The sequence below is a fragment of the Embiotoca jacksoni genome, unplaced genomic scaffold (genome assembly GCF_022577435.1).
Source record: "Embiotoca jacksoni isolate LCO1_2020_lvr unplaced genomic scaffold, fEmbJac1.0.p SCAF_1, whole genome shotgun sequence".
In the NCBI taxonomy this organism is placed as follows: Eukaryota; Metazoa; Chordata; class Actinopteri; family Embiotocidae; genus Embiotoca; species Embiotoca jacksoni.
Genome location: NW_027185229.1, coordinates 23,959,243 through 23,975,796, shown reverse-complemented (window position 1 = coordinate 23,975,796; position 16,554 = coordinate 23,959,243). Strand labels below are relative to the sequence as shown.

The 16,554-nt window shown below is 37.3% G+C and overlaps 1 protein-coding gene across 4 annotated transcripts in view; it reads left to right on the top strand.

Annotated features, from left to right (window-relative positions):
- LOC138197873 (metabotropic glutamate receptor 4-like) overlaps positions 1-16,554 on the top strand; it is a 174,148-nt gene that overhangs the window by 85,720 nt on the left and 71,874 nt on the right. For all 4 annotated transcript variants that reach the window (XM_069148903.1, XM_069148894.1, XM_069148886.1 and 1 more), the window contains one exon: positions 13,123-13,339. In XM_069148903.1, coding sequence (XP_069005004.1) covers positions 13,123-13,339 — 217 coding nt within the window. The remainder of the gene's footprint in view (positions 1-13,122; positions 13,340-16,554) is intronic.

Here is a 16,554-nt window from a genome sequence, read left to right as displayed (position 1 = left end):
TGAACTTTGCTTGACTGCTCTACCTGCTCAATTATTTCCCTTTTAACTAAGATTCTAGTAAAGTCAAAATTACAGAAATTAGCATACGATGTCCAAGGTTATCTTCGGATGCCTTGTTTGTCAAGGGAACAGTCCAAAACCCCAAAATATTACATTTTCATTACTCAAAAAATCTTCAAACTGAAGAAGTTGGAGCAAAAATTTAAATAAATAAAATGTGAAAATCTTAACAGTTTTTATCACAAATTTTGACTCTGAGTGACACACCTGTGTCTTACATCTTGGTATCTCCATGACAGAGTGACTGCTCGGTGTTTTCTTAATTATAAAAGGTTAGACAATTGGCCTTGGCGAGGGCAGACAAATGACACGAGTGTGAATTGGCGGCATCACAAAGTTAAGCAAGTCCTAAAGGTACAGTTGCTGACTACACGCTCTTAGTATTTCTGCTTGGACTGAGTGTTTTCATACTTTCACAGTATTCATATAGCACCTAGTCCTGCTTTATTATAAAAAAGAAATGACTATCTGAGCATATAAAGACCTTTTAAAACCAATGCAATCTAATACAACAGACCTACAAACAAGTTCCTTCATAGGGTTCATGTGTATTTTTTGTTGAAAGGGTTGTAGACTGTTGTTTCTATTTCTGGTCCTTTTGAATGATGTAGTTTGTGGTGGCACTCAATTTCCTTGGGCTGTTAAAGATATATATCTAATATATAGTTCACAATTACTGATATAAAATGCGCTGAACAAGAAAGGGTTGTGCATATTGCTACAACAAACAAATAGTTTTGCCATTGCCCTCGCAAATCCAATTAAATCACTTGAGGAACACGTCTGACATTTCTCCTGACAAACAAATTCTCCCCATTTTTGATCTGATTACGCGAGATCATCCTCAACTCATTAGTTATATGTAGCCCCTCATTAGCTCCACATGTTGGTCTATCAAATGGTGAAAACAAAGAGCCTGTGAGTTGATAGCTTCTTCCAGGCTAATATAATGCCAGTTTAAACCTGCTCAAAATCCGCAACTTCATGAAGAGATAAATGCACCTTGAATCCCTGGCCTGGAGGTATGATGGAAATATTTAAGGGTTGAAATGTCGGTAATCTCATGGTTTGGAGTCATCCTGGAAAAGAGGAGTGTCTGCCCATGTGAAGAGACCGTCACATGGTGGCAGGTCACTTGAGAAAATGGGTCAAACAAGTGGCTGTCTGGAGTTGGCAGGGTCGGCAGAAATCGTCTTTGCCCTTTTCCTTGCTCTGTTATTGTTAAGGTGTGTTTGTGATGCTGTGCAATCGGTCCTCGATAACCCCCTCAGTGGTTTGAATGACACGCTTTCCTTGTACCAGCGGGAGGCAGAGCCATAACAGACTGTGATGGATGGTGTGAGGATGCTTTCAGTGATGGATCTGTAGGACTGGACCACAACTGACTTTGACACACTGAGCTGCCGAAAATGATGCTGGAGTAACATCCTCTGTGTTCAGATTGGAGATATTGTCATTCTGTTGTCCCCAGAAATCTCAATAGTGTTCAGTGACTACAGATGGAGATGATGCCGTATTTTTTTTTTTAAAGTCCCTACACTGGATTTGGAGTCTAGTTGTTTTTGGATCAGTAAACAGCAGTCAGCCCTCTTCGGTATCATCGAAACACTCGGCTGTGTTTTCTACAAACTTGAGCAGCTTGAATAAAGGGTCACCAGAGGTGCCGTCTTTGGTGCACAGAGAGAAGAGGAGGGAGATAGAGACCCAGATAGCAAAGAGTCGATTCCGCGCACACTGTGTCATAAGGTCTTTAACAGATGGGGGGGAGTTATGTTTAGCACAGAGGAGAAGTGCTTCAAAGAAACTTGGAGAATCGTAAATGTCCAAAGGGACCTGAGAGAAGCCGTGTGACGGAGTTTGCACTTTCATCACGTACCTCCTGACTCTGCATTATTGTTGTCTATATCAGTATTGATTTGGAAGCTTTTTTATTTATTTTTGGAAGTTGCTAGGTGTTAGACTGTGATTAAGCGAGGGTCAAAAGTACTATTCCTGAATGTCATACTCCAAATGGAGGAACTAATTATCAGGAAATGAATATATTTCTTGTTTGTCTATCATTATAAGTAGAGAAGTACAACAGGACATGACATGATAATGATAATCAGCCTTCACTGTAAACATATCACGTTTTCAAAGATGTTTCCTAATTGTAATAGATTTATATACCACCTTACCCCCTTCTGAATTTGTGGTTTGGAGTTAGCTAGCTTTAGTATTTCATTTTTATAATATTATTTCAGTCTTTATTGAAATGCAAAACTGCAGGTTTTATTGAAAAATATTATTTCTAGTCATTACTTCAAAATGTATTTTCTAAAGTTACAAAAAAAAAAGGCATGCTGGGAAATGCTAATTTGTTTGTTCAATGACTCATTTGTAATTTGTCACGTATGTGTCACAATCATGTTACACTGCAGGTTGTAAGACTGCAACAGCAAAAGGAGAAGTGACATTCACAAACTCTGCTCTCTTTAAAAAGAGAGACACAGCAATGCAGCACAGTGGTGTGAAGTGTTGCGGGGTGGCATGTCCACACACGTCGTATGGGGGTTGTACATAGAAAATAACCGTGAGGCCGTTTTGACATGTGCCAGTTGACCTCATCTCTTTGATATTGGAATACAAATCTGAAAAATCCTGAATTGCATGAAATAACATGATGAAAGACTGCAGTTACAGAAAATAAAAGGCATGGAAATTAATTACGGGTGTGAGATTGGAAGTACATCCCTGTCAAACCTTTCCTGATCTCCATACTCACTACAGTGTAGCACACTATTTATACGTTGTTATTGAACATAAAACATGAGATGCAGAATCCTCTGTATGAAAAAGGAATGTAATTCCAATGGGTACAGGGCTGTAGAAACTATAAGATGGTAGATAGGTGTGCTACTGCTCATTTCACTAAATAGTAAATTTTTGAATAAAAAATTGGGTTCATGTAATGTGCAATGGGCATTTTCTATTATATTCGAAATGTGACAGTACTTGTACAATCAAACCGATTATTCATATTATGCAACATTCTTGCTGGCCCAATGTCGCGCTTGAAGAAAAATAATTTGAGTCTCTTTTAGACATAAGTAGCTGTTTTGAAGACAGTGGAATACCATATGCTCACCATGAAAGGATCATATATGGCATCCTCACTGTAACCATTTCAAAACACTTCCAAGTGAAGACAAAACATGTTTGTCCAGATTGACTGGAAAGGAAAACAGACTTCATTTGAATATCCTACTGATTGTACTGTAAATCCATAACTGTAGCTTACTCTGTTGTTATGCATGCACAAAAGTCTTTGATTACAATCACAAATATTTTTTTAAATGTGTAGTGTACTAAATTATTTACAAGTACATAAAACCAGTCGCAGTATTTAGTTGCTCTTAACAGGACACATTTTAAGCTGAAGTATACTGTATGTGATGCTGGAACACTGTATTATCACTCACTGCCATAAACACAAACAACACAACAGCACATCACTTACAGGACACAATAAACACGACATAAATGTTCCTGCACCGGGACAACTTTACGTAATCGTCATTATTGTGAAGGTTAATTGACTTCCTCCTTCTTCAGCTGGAAAATTTAAACAGCTTATTAAGGGATATTAAGGGGTTCTAAAAGTTCACCAAGTTCAGTTTTTCTGGCAGCACACAGCAGATTTTCCTTTGAGATGTTTTTCAATAACAAAAAGCAGGTTAGAAATCACCCACTATTTTCATTGTGCAGGCTAAACTGAGCCACATTACTTCTGTTGTCTTTACTATTTGTAATACGAGCTCAGGTCAAACCAAGTGATCTGCTTAGTAAGGTAAGGACATTCATCTCATCAATTCCAGACAACTTCAAAGCCATGACAACTTGTAGCACTAATCTGAGCATGCAAAGCAGAAGCACAGTACAAAAAAAAAAAAAATCAATATCTGGAAAGTCTTTCAATAGAAACCTGACATCTATGCACAATCATGCACATTGAGACACCCACACACCCTCAGTGTGCCAGCTAGCATTTCAACTATCTGGGTTACTCATTTGTGATTCTCAGATTCACATTTTGCATTTGAATATTTTTTGACTTTGAACATCCACAAATAAGATTTGTTTTCTTCTTTGCAGGCATAAATCTTTTAAAATGATCATTTGAAGAAATTTACAATAATTTGTCGAGTCTGATTTATATAATTTTGCCTGGATTACTTTCAGTTTGGTGTAAATTCTTGCTGGGAAATATTTATTAAATGAATCCAGTTTTACAGTATGTCTGACATCACTGGAAAATCGATTTTTTTTTCCACTGGAAGAGAGATGTTTGAGACAGTTGCCTAAAGATGCTTGTCCTCAAACCTGGAAAAAAAAACTGGTTTAAGGACAAACATCTTCAGGCAACTGTCTCATCCTTAACGATTACATCACCAGCAGGTTCAGTTCAGTTCACAAATCCTTTTTGAAGAGTTACCATCACGTAAGTGGAGTTGAAGCAGACACTGGAGAGACTTTGGCTCCCCGGAGTGATCTGCATGATTGAAGCATGGTGATGTCAGTCTCCGTGGAAGACAAAGCAGGATAAGCTCAATGTTATTGGCTTCGCCTTCTCTCGATTCAGTCGAATGTCAAAATATTAAAGGTCAAATTTGAGAGATGGAAATATTATGAAAAGGTCTAAAGCATGCTCAGAGTTTTTATCATCAGTCTCTCGGGGCTGGACATTTGATAGTGGACAGTATGGCCACACGGCACGACTGTATCAGACTGCACTGAAATTAGGCAGCATTATCCGGACTCACAGTTTATCATTTAAGCTCAATTAAGACCATTATAATAATACTGCGTATTAAAATAAACACACAGACAGAAGAAATGAAGCGGCACTATTATGGAAGTCTAAGGAAATAATTGAGATGATGAATTAATTTCCTCTAATATACTAGCCCTGTATATAATAATGCATCAGTCTCAATCATAGCCAATTGTCTCCATTGTGTTTAGTGCTACGTTGTTGTTCATTCCCACAGCAGCAGTGAAAATCTGTTTTGTTATATCATTATGCAGGAATTGGTTTTCTATTCAGGAGGCTCAGCTATTTGCTGCTCCACTTACCCTGACAGTAACAAAGTGAAACTTTAATCTCCCCTCGGTGTCAACAGCAGCTGATAGCAATTAAGGAGAAAGCCTGGATACTGAAGTGGAGTGTTTGACTCAAAGACTTCATCCACATCCCTCGACTCAAAACTTAACTGACTCCTCTCTATGTTTGCAGCCGCTGTCCAGGTCCACATTTCTTTTCTGTCTGAATTGAATTAAGAGGCTATGTGAATAGAATAATTATAATATTTTCTGGGTATGTGCAGATGTTTTGCATGCATGAAATCAAAATATTGTAGATGTGGTTTTCGTTGCATATTTTAGTCCCATAATAAGTGGCCATTTTACAATGTGGTTAAAAAAAAAAAAAACTTAAATTAGATTTTGTAATTGTATTACATTTAATCTGCATGAAGCTGAAGCAAAAAAGCTGCCGGCAATATCCCTGCCTGAATATAGTGAACACACTGCCATTTTACTCGCTGACACTGAGGTACAATGCAGCCTTTGCTGTACCGCAGCCAACACAAAGCTCCTGCTGTGCGAGAGTGTGGAGCATTTTACTCTGCGAGCTTTGCTTTTTCTAACGCAGAGGTAAACAATGCCGAAGCCCACTGGTCATGGAGCACGAAAGCCAACCTAGGAACTTTCAGACTTTGGAGCCTGCCAGATGTTTTGGTGTGGGATTATCATGACTCTTTGTTTTTATATTTACACTGTCTGAAAACAGCAGGCGGAGCTGCTACATGTTGAAGATGTTGGTAAGTCACGCAACTTAAAACATGCTTCCCCAAAAGTGTTTATATTAATGTGTTAAAAATGTCAGATATTCTGATGAGGACGCCTCGTAGCAACTTTTCATTTTGTGACAGTTTTCAATGCTGTCAGGATTTTTTTTTTTTTTTTTTTTTTTTTTTTTTTTAATGATTGTAGCGATCGATTTTGGCATTGTTAAAAAATTGTGATGGAATTTTCAGGGGTATAAGCGCTTTTTTTTTGGTTTTACTGTAAAAATGTGTGAATTAGAAAAAAGTCTTAATTTTTTTTTACATTTCCTATCATAAGCATATTGCAGATTACAAAAATATTTAATTTCTAACCTTTTGTTTTGGAACTTTGAACTTTAAACCTTTGGAGTAAAAGTAAAAAAAAAAATGGATTGAAGTGTTGTAGCTTTACAAAATAGGCTATCTATGGCTGATATATGAGACAAAAGCTGAATCTTCTGTAAAAAAATAAGGGCTTCAAATGCTTATAAATTAATTCAACACATAGCACATATGCACAAAAACAAAGTGAAGTCACTTAGGATTCCACGTCACGTCCCTTTTTTGGGGGGTAAATGAAGAGTTATTTTTGTAAATAAATCCAGTTATGTTTAGAAAGGCTTTTCTCAACAGTGTTTCTACCGAGTACCTTTCTGCAGAAAAATTGCAGGAATTGTGCAATATTGCAAGATCCCTCAAATTTGACAGAGATTGATTGAATAATGTGATCGCAAGATCACAATTTCCTGGAGACAAAATTTTGTTGTTATTTTTTAAAGCAATGTGATTCCCAAAACTCAGTCTTGATAAGTACACAATGTGTCTTAGCCAATGCTAAGCAAATGGTTTGACTGAAGAAAAAAAACATTTCCCAAAAAACTTTGACAATAAAATCTCAGGAAATAGTGCAAAACAAAACAAAACAAAAACATCTAAACTTCGTAGAGCCCTTGTTTGGAAACTTTGAAATTTGTGTTTGAAAAAAGATGTTTGATTGTGTCGCAGATTTTTTTTTAACTAAATCAAATTAAGTCACCACGTTAGTCAGTGTTATTACCCAAAATGCATTGTGTGTCTCCTTTAAGACTAACAAACATAATGCATGCATTTCCTTCCACAAATGTTGCTTACAAAACATTTGCAAAGCTGATTTCTATAAGTTTGAATACTCCCTTTGATTACACCCAGGTCTCTTCACTAGTGCTCCTCCTCTTCCCTGCCTTTTGTTACACAGATGCTGAACACCTGTGAATTTGTGCAACTGTGTCAAACCTTTGTCAGGACTGTGTATTACCTCACCTGTGTGTGTGTGTGTGTGTGTGTGTGTGCGCGCGTGTGCGTGCCCAGACCAAAAACTTCATTAAAGTGGTGATCAAATATTGCCTTTTCATTTTCTGTTGATTGACTAATCAGTCCATAGATTAATCATTTCCACTTAATTACATAAATATCACATTTCTTTTGATGTGTTTTTGAACAATATACAGGATTGACTTTGTGTTGTAAGTTTTTTTTTCAACTAATTAAATTGCGATATCCTGTTTTTGTGGTGTTTTATAATGTTGTTGTTATATAGCTGAATCATTAAAAATGAGCTCGCGCTGTGTTGAAAGTCTACATTCGTCAATGGTGAAATGAGATTGCCAAGTACTACGGATAAACTATGTTTACCCATCCATGTTTTCCATATGCGGCTTGATTGAAGCATATGTTCTCCGTTTGGACTGCACTGCAGGTTGCGAGGATCTGTCAGGTGTCTGAATTACAGATGCAAATATAGTCAGCTATTTTGCATGCCAGCATCATTTGTACAGAAAAACACTGCACCTACACCTTAGCTCCCAAACATTATCATCATTAAGTTGCTCCTCATCGCAACAGGATGCTCAACAAAGCGAGCTGTTGAGATAAATGTGGCGCCTAAAAAGGCTTAAATGATGCTTAGGAGAACCATCAGGACCTCAGATGATCTTCGGATGTTTGAAAATGTTACTACCAACTGACTTCATCAATACAACTTAAATTGAAAAGTGGGGATTCGAGAGTGAAGATGATCCAGAACGCAATGAGGTACAAAACTGTACAGCTAAAATCTATAGCATCTCCACACAGATTAATAAAATTGATAATGTGATGTGTTATTTGTTTTAGAGGCAATTTTAGGAAGAGACAGGCAACTCAATAAGAACCACAAACAGGTGCTGCAGGAAGAGCCTTTTTTTTTTTTTTTTTCTTTTTTTTTTTTTATAGTTATAATACCATGTGTCACATTGACGAGCATCACACTGAAATGCATTACAATAAAGCTAGATCACATTGAGATGTACTTGTCCACACTGCATCTACAAGCTGAGGTGCTAAATTCTAAGAGCGCAAACCGAAGTTGATTCGTGAGGCCATCAAATATTCTATTCAAGATGAATAATTTACGCATTTTTGTCTGCGTAAAGCAACTTGTATACCTGCCTGTAACTTGGAGATTGTCAGAGTGGCGGGGTGTGATAGAAATACACTATTTTTGGCCCCAGAATGTACCTGTTGACTGTCTCATCAATTAAACAGCCTTACACCCTGCTGGGTTCTCAGCAGAGAACATGTTTGGTGTCATAGCGGAGACAATCACATGCCAGGCACAGGAACATTATTGTCCACCTGTAATTCATTCTCTGTGGAGAGATCTCCTTCAAACAATGTCCAAATGTTTATTTCAGATGAAAGGTGAATAATGAGATGCTTCAGACCTTAATATATGCATCATGCTGTGCATACTTATGAGTTATCCCATATTCAGCAGGCCACCTCGGATGGGGTCTGTCGATATAATTTGATGCATTGCAGACCCATGTGGCTATTTTGCAGGGCTTGTAGTTTTACTCGTTTGTCCATCCATGTCTGTTTGTCTCTGTGTGGGATCTAATGTGGGAGGGAACATGTAATAGCAAGCAGGATGATGCGGAGAGCAACACATCTGGCAAATGAATCGAGTCTTTAATTTGTAGACGCATTACTGAAATTACAATAACATAACAACACAATAACTTCAAATTACAGGGACACAGGCCTATCGTGCCGAGTTAATTTCAATGAACAAAGTGTTTTTATATTTAGTATTTAAAGCACTTACAGAAATGCCTGTAGAACTTATTAGAAATGCCACCACGCACTGTTCAATAGAAAAATAGTTGAAGTTAAAAAAAAGAGAAAAACTAACAGTAATAGCATTTCTCAAAGAGCCTTTAAACCACAGAACAGTTGTCTGTCTTTTCTGCCCTAAGTAACCTCTATTAGTATTGTTATGGTTGGTTAGGGGAGCTTTTAAACATTCCAGCCATGAATACACACTGCTACATTATTATATATTCCCCACTATTATTTCATGTTTTTCCATGCTGCGGCTTTCTCAGGGAATTACGTTAAGGTGCAGGTACTAAAGGGAAGTATCTCAGCGACTCCGACCTCTAACCTGTCTTCATGAATACATTTCATACCAAGCTACGGTAGCTTGGGAAGCATGGATAAGGCAGATGTACATGGGACTGCAAATACCACGAACAAACCCATGTACCTAAAAGAGGGACAGCATGTTTTGTTTTTTGTTTTTTTCTTGTTTGTAGTGGAAGCTCAAAAGACACCAACCCTCTTCACCTCAGACTCCGTATCAAATGAGCTTCACATACTAAAAACGTTTGCTTGGGTTTTATTTTATGATAAAACAGCCTATGGAAACAGTCACGAAAGAAAGTATTCAGATCCCTTCACTTTTTTCCTACTTTATAGTGTTGTAGATTTGATTTTTATTGGATAAAACTGACGGTTTTTTCTCATCAATCAATTATAGTTAATAACCCGTAATGACAAGCGAAAACATGTTTTCATATTTTTTTTTTATTATTATTTATTAAAAATCCTAAATGTAAATCTCTTATTCATAAAAAAAATATTCAGACTGCTTAACACGGCACTTTAAATTGTAGCGAGCTGTAGTGTTTGCCTAAATAATCCTTCATGTGTGTCCAGTCATGTTCTCAGCACACTTATATGGTCACTTTTTTAGTATGTAGTGTGGAATCAGAAAACATCGACACATTTAGTCTGACCTGAAACATTGACATCAAAAAATACAAAATGAAAGAAATAAAACGGAAACTAAAGAGCATTTAATTTAAACAGTGTAATGTGTTTAGAATTAAAACAGGATGGAGAATAAAACACTAAAAAGTAGACAAAGTACCAATTTCGTAGCTCTTCCAATTTTTACCCAATCAAGTTACATTTTTGACTGAATATATACCCTTAATTATTCCTTTGTCTCTATTATTCTCTAACACCTGTAAATAGGGAGAGGTCAGGATTTCCAAGTAGTTAATATTGTGTTATCCTTCTTTCCTTTGTTTTTATGAATGCCTGGTTGTTCTGTTAGGACCACATGGAAGTTGGTGGTAATGCATCTAATAGCTGTTTGCCAACCGCCATTACACAACAGAAGGAGGAGAAGAAGAAGATGTTGCTCCAGTGTCCAATAAAACCATAGTCTGTATATGACTATTGGTGAGGGCCAAAATGCCAAACTCGAGGCTTCACAGCAGCAGTTAACAAACCAGAAGAAGCCCTACAGAAAACAAATGAAGATGAGGTGCAGTGCAAACTCTGCCAGTTAAAGCTTGAATTTTCATAAGTCTAGTGATTGACAGTCATTTTAGAGCGAAGCACCGGGCAGGTGGTGCATCCACGGATCAAAAATCAATATCTACCTTTGTCACCAGATGACGTAAGTTTGAGGTTAAACATGCAGAACAAACAACCACCTTCATCTCAAACATGACAGCTGTAGACATGCTTCTAATCAGCTTTGTCTAAGCTTAAGGTTTTTGCACTGCGATGCCATTTGTTCAGCCTTAGTTTATGGGGAGTGGGTCTCTCGCTCTCTCTCTCTCTCTGTGTGTGTGTGTGAGTGTGGATGTGCAGTGATAAGCGAGGGGGGGGTTTGGAATAATAGTTGGACAATTCAGCAATATTAGATAGTATTTTTGCCTGAAATACCTCTCCCTAGTAAAGTCTGGTACTAAAACACTAAGGCATTTGCACACAACGGCTGACTTCAACATTACTGACTCCTGTCAGTCAGCTTGAACCACTTTGGTAATTTCACTGGTGCCTTAACATTCCTGAAAGCCTCCCACAGCAGCTGACAGTATAGCATTTAACAGCCAAGATACTTAGAAAACGACTGGTTTCTGCACACTAGTCTCATTAGTCTCACTGATTATTTATTAGATCCCCTCAAACTAGCTACCTTTTTTTATTTTTTATTTTTTTATAATTAGTATTATTTCTTTGTATTTACTGTCGTAGAGAATTTCTGGCCGATGGCAAGTAAAGATAAATGCTTTTACAGAATACTTTTCTCCAAATAAAGGAAGAAGGCCACAGTGGTGTTCGTCTTGGTGGGAGGACATTTCGTTTAAGTTAGATCTTTAATATCAAAGGTTATCTGTCTGTGTCTGTGTGTGTGTCCTCTGTGATAATGAAATGCTACATGTTGCAAAGAGGCATCTAGAGGGAAAAAAAGGGTCTCTTTGGATCATGTTTCACATTTTTTTTTGTTCACAGACACCAAAAAACATGATGACAGCGCCTCATCAAAAAGGCACTCTGTGTATGATTACCAGGAAATACCCCTGCCACCTGCCTGTTTTGTTCACTGTGTGCCATGTGGATGAAAAATGTCATTTACGCGAACAAAGCTTAGCTGTTACAAAAACACGACGTGGCACAATCCATGAAAACATCTCCTGTGTTGAGAAACACGACAACAACCTTGAGAAGATCTCATAGAATGAAATGGTCACTCAAGAAAGTCCTTGTGCTTTTGCTGACCTATTTGCTATTTCTTATGTAATGTTTTTCTTTCCTCAGTGCCAGCCTTAGTAACATCTTTGAGGCAGTGGGAGCAAGAGAAACCTGACACAGTCCAATATGTTGTGTCTATATAAACCTTTTGTAACAAGGTTGAAGTGGAAAATGTGAAAGTTATTCAACATTTTTATAAAATAAATGAGCGACAGCCAAGCAAAACCATTCTGTACTGCACAAAATATACATTGCGAAGATTTTTTATGTCATTGGGGCTTGTTTATGTTAAAGGTAGTGACTCCTGCTTATGTGAGTGATGTGCTCAACATCTGCTGTTGGAACTGGCCAACCTGCTGTAACATATTATCAAAGGCTCGGCAGAGGTTCACGATATCGCTGACTTTTAGTCTCAAAAGAAAGCCTGTTGGATCAGACTGCTCCCAGAAAATCTTCTTATAATTTCTGCTTGTCATACATTTGTTTTCTTGTCAACAATTAAGCGGAAATGTTTCTTTTTGGAGCCAAATAACAACAACTTCAAGTCACTGCCCAGCTTCAGTCAGTAATGTTGATTTTTTTTTTTGTTTTAGCTAGAAATCTTGGTGTAGTTGTGGACTGAGACCTAAATCGTATTAGCCATATTAAGACAAATACAAAATCATCATAGTATCATCTTAACCATATATCCAGATAAAAATCGTTTATCTTCATTCGATTCATTTCTTTACAGCTTTCTCTAAAAACTCATTCAAAAGGCAACACAAGATTTACAACTCCACTTCTCACATCTTTGCACTGACTTCCTGTTTGTCAGACAACTGACTTTAAAATTGTCCTGTCGGTCCACAAAGCACTTGAAGGGTTTCGGGCCTAAAGACATTTATGGTCTGCTGCAGGTCCGCTTACTGTTTCTCAGTCAAAGCTAAAGATGGAGGAACAGCATTCAGGGTTCATGTACTGCATATGTGGAAAAAACTTGTAAAATACTTGAGGGCATTTTATTAAATTACATTTGGGAGTATTTATTCATATCTTGAGCTGCACTGTGGCTTAATTAAAATGTTCCTGTTTAATATGTCTTACTTAATTGTACTATTCTTGTTTTCTATTTTATTGTTCTCTTTTAAATCCTATTTATGTGTCTGTTCATAGAGCTTTCTTTGTATCTTGTCCTCATGTCTTCTATGTATTACGTAAAGCACTTTGAATTGCCCTGTTGTTGAAAGGTGCAATAAAAAATATTATCTGCAAGGCATTGTTCCTGGGTTCTTCCGTACCCACAGCAACTTTTACTGGAAGCAACTTTAAGCTTATAATGTTATCAATATTTCATTGTGTGCAGATACCGCAGGTGAGCTACGCCTCCACAGCTCCGGAGCTCAGCGACAACACCCGCTACGACTTCTTCTCCCGTGTGGTGCCTCCAGACACCTACCAGGCCCAGGCCATGGTGGACATCGTCAAGGCCATGCGCTGGAATTACGTTTCCACCGTGGCCTCGGAGGGGAACTACGGCGAGAGCGGCGTCGACGCTTTCATTCAGAAATCTCGGGAGGACGGTGAGTACACTTGGCTTCGTATATCATTAACTGCCTGTCTAGCACCACGAGTGGGAAGATATCATCCATGGGTACTCGCTGGAAAGCTGACGCTCAGAGACGCGCAAGTAAAAATCAATTAGTGAGGTTAGATTTGATCTCAGGACATGCAGACAGCTACACAGGATGTCTGTCTGTTTTAGCTCGACGTTTGTTAATGAAGTCAATAACTTTAAAACTCACAAAAATCCTTCTATAGAATTAGTATATAAAGGTGTTGCAAGTAGTTCTTTAACTATATAGATAACTTGACTCAACTTTTAGCTCGAAAATGCCTCCTCACAGATTTAAAAAATGCATCCAGCCCTTCACCCCCATTCACGACCTTTGATACTCCCACTGCTTTCACGGCGCGGTCAGATCGTTACTCCTGCGATCATCTTATCTCCTCCACTATCTGAGCATGGTTTAGCTGTTTTCAGTTTCCATGTGCTGATATGCAACAACACCTGATCATCATCCAGAATTCATAAAAACATCGTCACAAATGTAACTCTCATTTTAAATGTAACAATAACAGCCTTGTGTTTCACTCACACATAGACTTGTTTATGGGTTCAGCCTATTTACTGAATTTACTTGAGGAAAAAAACAACTTCAGATGTGATACCACAGTCTTGCTATATACTTTTAAATTTGATCTATTAAAACAGGCAATACAAATTCTCACAGTAACTTAGAAACCAAGAAACAGCATAAGACAGAATACATAAAATACACCACAACAGAATTAAACAGAAATGTAATTATCAACTCATTAATTAAATTTCTAATCCAATAAAGTAAAACATTAAATCTTGAAAACAACCTAAATGGCACCTTAAAAAAATACAAGAAGTCACAAACCATAAGAATACCTTTAGTGATCACAGCCAAAACCACAATTATGTAGTTACTATAATAAGTCTGACCTTGCACTTCACATCACGGTTACACAGGCAAAGTAGGAGTGAAGCCTGTCTGAGAAATTTAGATTTTCTGTATGTGCGAGTGTAGCAGTGTGTTAGTGTCTCTCTGGCTTGAATATAGGCAGCTGTGTTTGAGGTCCAAGGGTCTCATCAACCGACCCGACTATATATAAACCTGCGAGCAGACATTTCCAAACAGGCTCAAACAAACAAAGCGAAGATGACCAGAAACAGAATATAGCCAAATGAAACTGCTGTATTGATGCGGAAAGTTGAGCATCTAGCAGTTTTCTGAGAGGTGGATGGAGACCAAACCAACGCTAGAGTGATGCTCATGTTATTTTATATCTGCTGGAATTGTAAGCAATTTTTTGCTGCAATGAAAACTGAGATAGTATATTATAGGCCTACGTTTCTAAATTTGCTTTGAGATTTTATGTTGTGTTAAAAAAATTGCTCTAAATAGTACATAAGGCATTCAAAAATATTCACATTTTGAACACACTTGCCTATTGGTAACCCATGAAATTAGTATGTATTTATAGTTAATAAGGATTATTGATGGTTGTGACTTTATGTATCAATTGCTGATCCTCGTAACCCCATGACGAACCTCAAGAGATTCGACTTTACTCTTCCTAGAAAATCAAATATAGCAGAAAAAAGGTTGTACTGTTGAAACAGTTTCTCTCAGATTGTTTGGAGGTGTTTGGACCCTCTTCCCTTTGTGCTAAGTCCCTTTCTACAAATTACTACCTTACTGAAGGAGTTCCCAAGGTACTTGACTGTTGTGGTTGACTAAGTCCAAGTGCAATTAAAAGGATTGGACTTTAAGTTGCTCCGGACAAAATGGGACTACGTTGGCTGTGGTTGCCCATTAATTATGTCTGTCACTCTGTTAACCTTTAATCGTTTATAGGCCCAAGTCAGGGACAGCTGAGGGGTGGAAATAAGTTTTCCTGTGTAAAACATTAAAGGGATTTTATCAAAGCTGGACGATCGGGAATGCATGTTTCTGCAAATTGTGAGTCTACACTGCGATCCGCTCTCAGTAGAATATATTAACCAAGTAGTGGTGCAGTTATGTCACAAATAAGGTTTCAAGGTCTTCGTAGATGCCATATTCAGTGCCATTCGAGACACCATATAACACACCTGGATGTTCCTCCATATGACGATGTGTTTCTGTTCAAGGTTTGGACATGTTGGAAGACCGAACTGTGACGGGTAAATCCATGAGGAATATATATTGCTTTTAATACATTTTAGTCCAATTCCCTTTTGCTCTCTGAATACACAAACAGAAGTACATGTACATAACTGATAGACATAAGGAGCGATGTCTGAACACAGTCCAAGTCCCAACGGCATTTTAGTCATTTCAGTCAGGAATTTAATCAGAACAGACTGCAGATAACGACACTTTTAAAGAAACATGAATGACACATTGTATTAACCATCTCTTCCTAGAAACCTGATTAAGGATTCTAGTGTTTTTTTAAAAGTCAAAATTCATAGAACGTTTCATTATTATTGTTAGGAGTTTTTGCTTTTTTGGGGGTTTGTATGTGCAAAAAAACAGAATATTTGGTTTTGGAGTGTTAGTCAGAAAAAACGAGCAATTTGATGGCATTGAATTAAGTTTAAGGGAAACGTAATGGACCTTTTTTTTTTTTTTTTTTTTTTACTGTGTTCAGACCAAAAGTTAATTAAAAGAGCAAACGTGAAAATTGCCAATTATTTGAAAATAAAGTAAATACTGACATAATAAAAATAGTCATTATTGGCAGCACCTTTTATGTTATTGGTGTTTTGGATTGCTTTTCTCTGTAGTTAGAATAGACAAGTATTATGTGTTATTTTTATACTATTTGTCATTCAACATTTGCTTTTTGTGTTACTAATTCTTCCCGAGGTAACGTAAGTATTTCTATGAAATAGAATTGTGTTTGTCAGTCTATTTTTGTATATGTTGTCATCCAAGGTTGTCTGAGTGGATAAATGTCACTTCAATCAACACTTATCAAGTCAAATGTAAAAACTCTGCCTCAGAAAACTGAGATATTAGCTGTCAGGTTTTTTTGCCTCGTGATTAGCATTCAGTTTGAGTTCTTAATTTGAATTATTTTTTCTATAGTGTGCTCCAACAGTTTTAATGAGCAAGTCCTTGTGACTGCGGAAATATTTTGCCACTATATTATATTGTAAATACAATGTTAATTCACTGCTGCACTTGTCCTCTTACATTGCCACATAGCATTGTTTTGA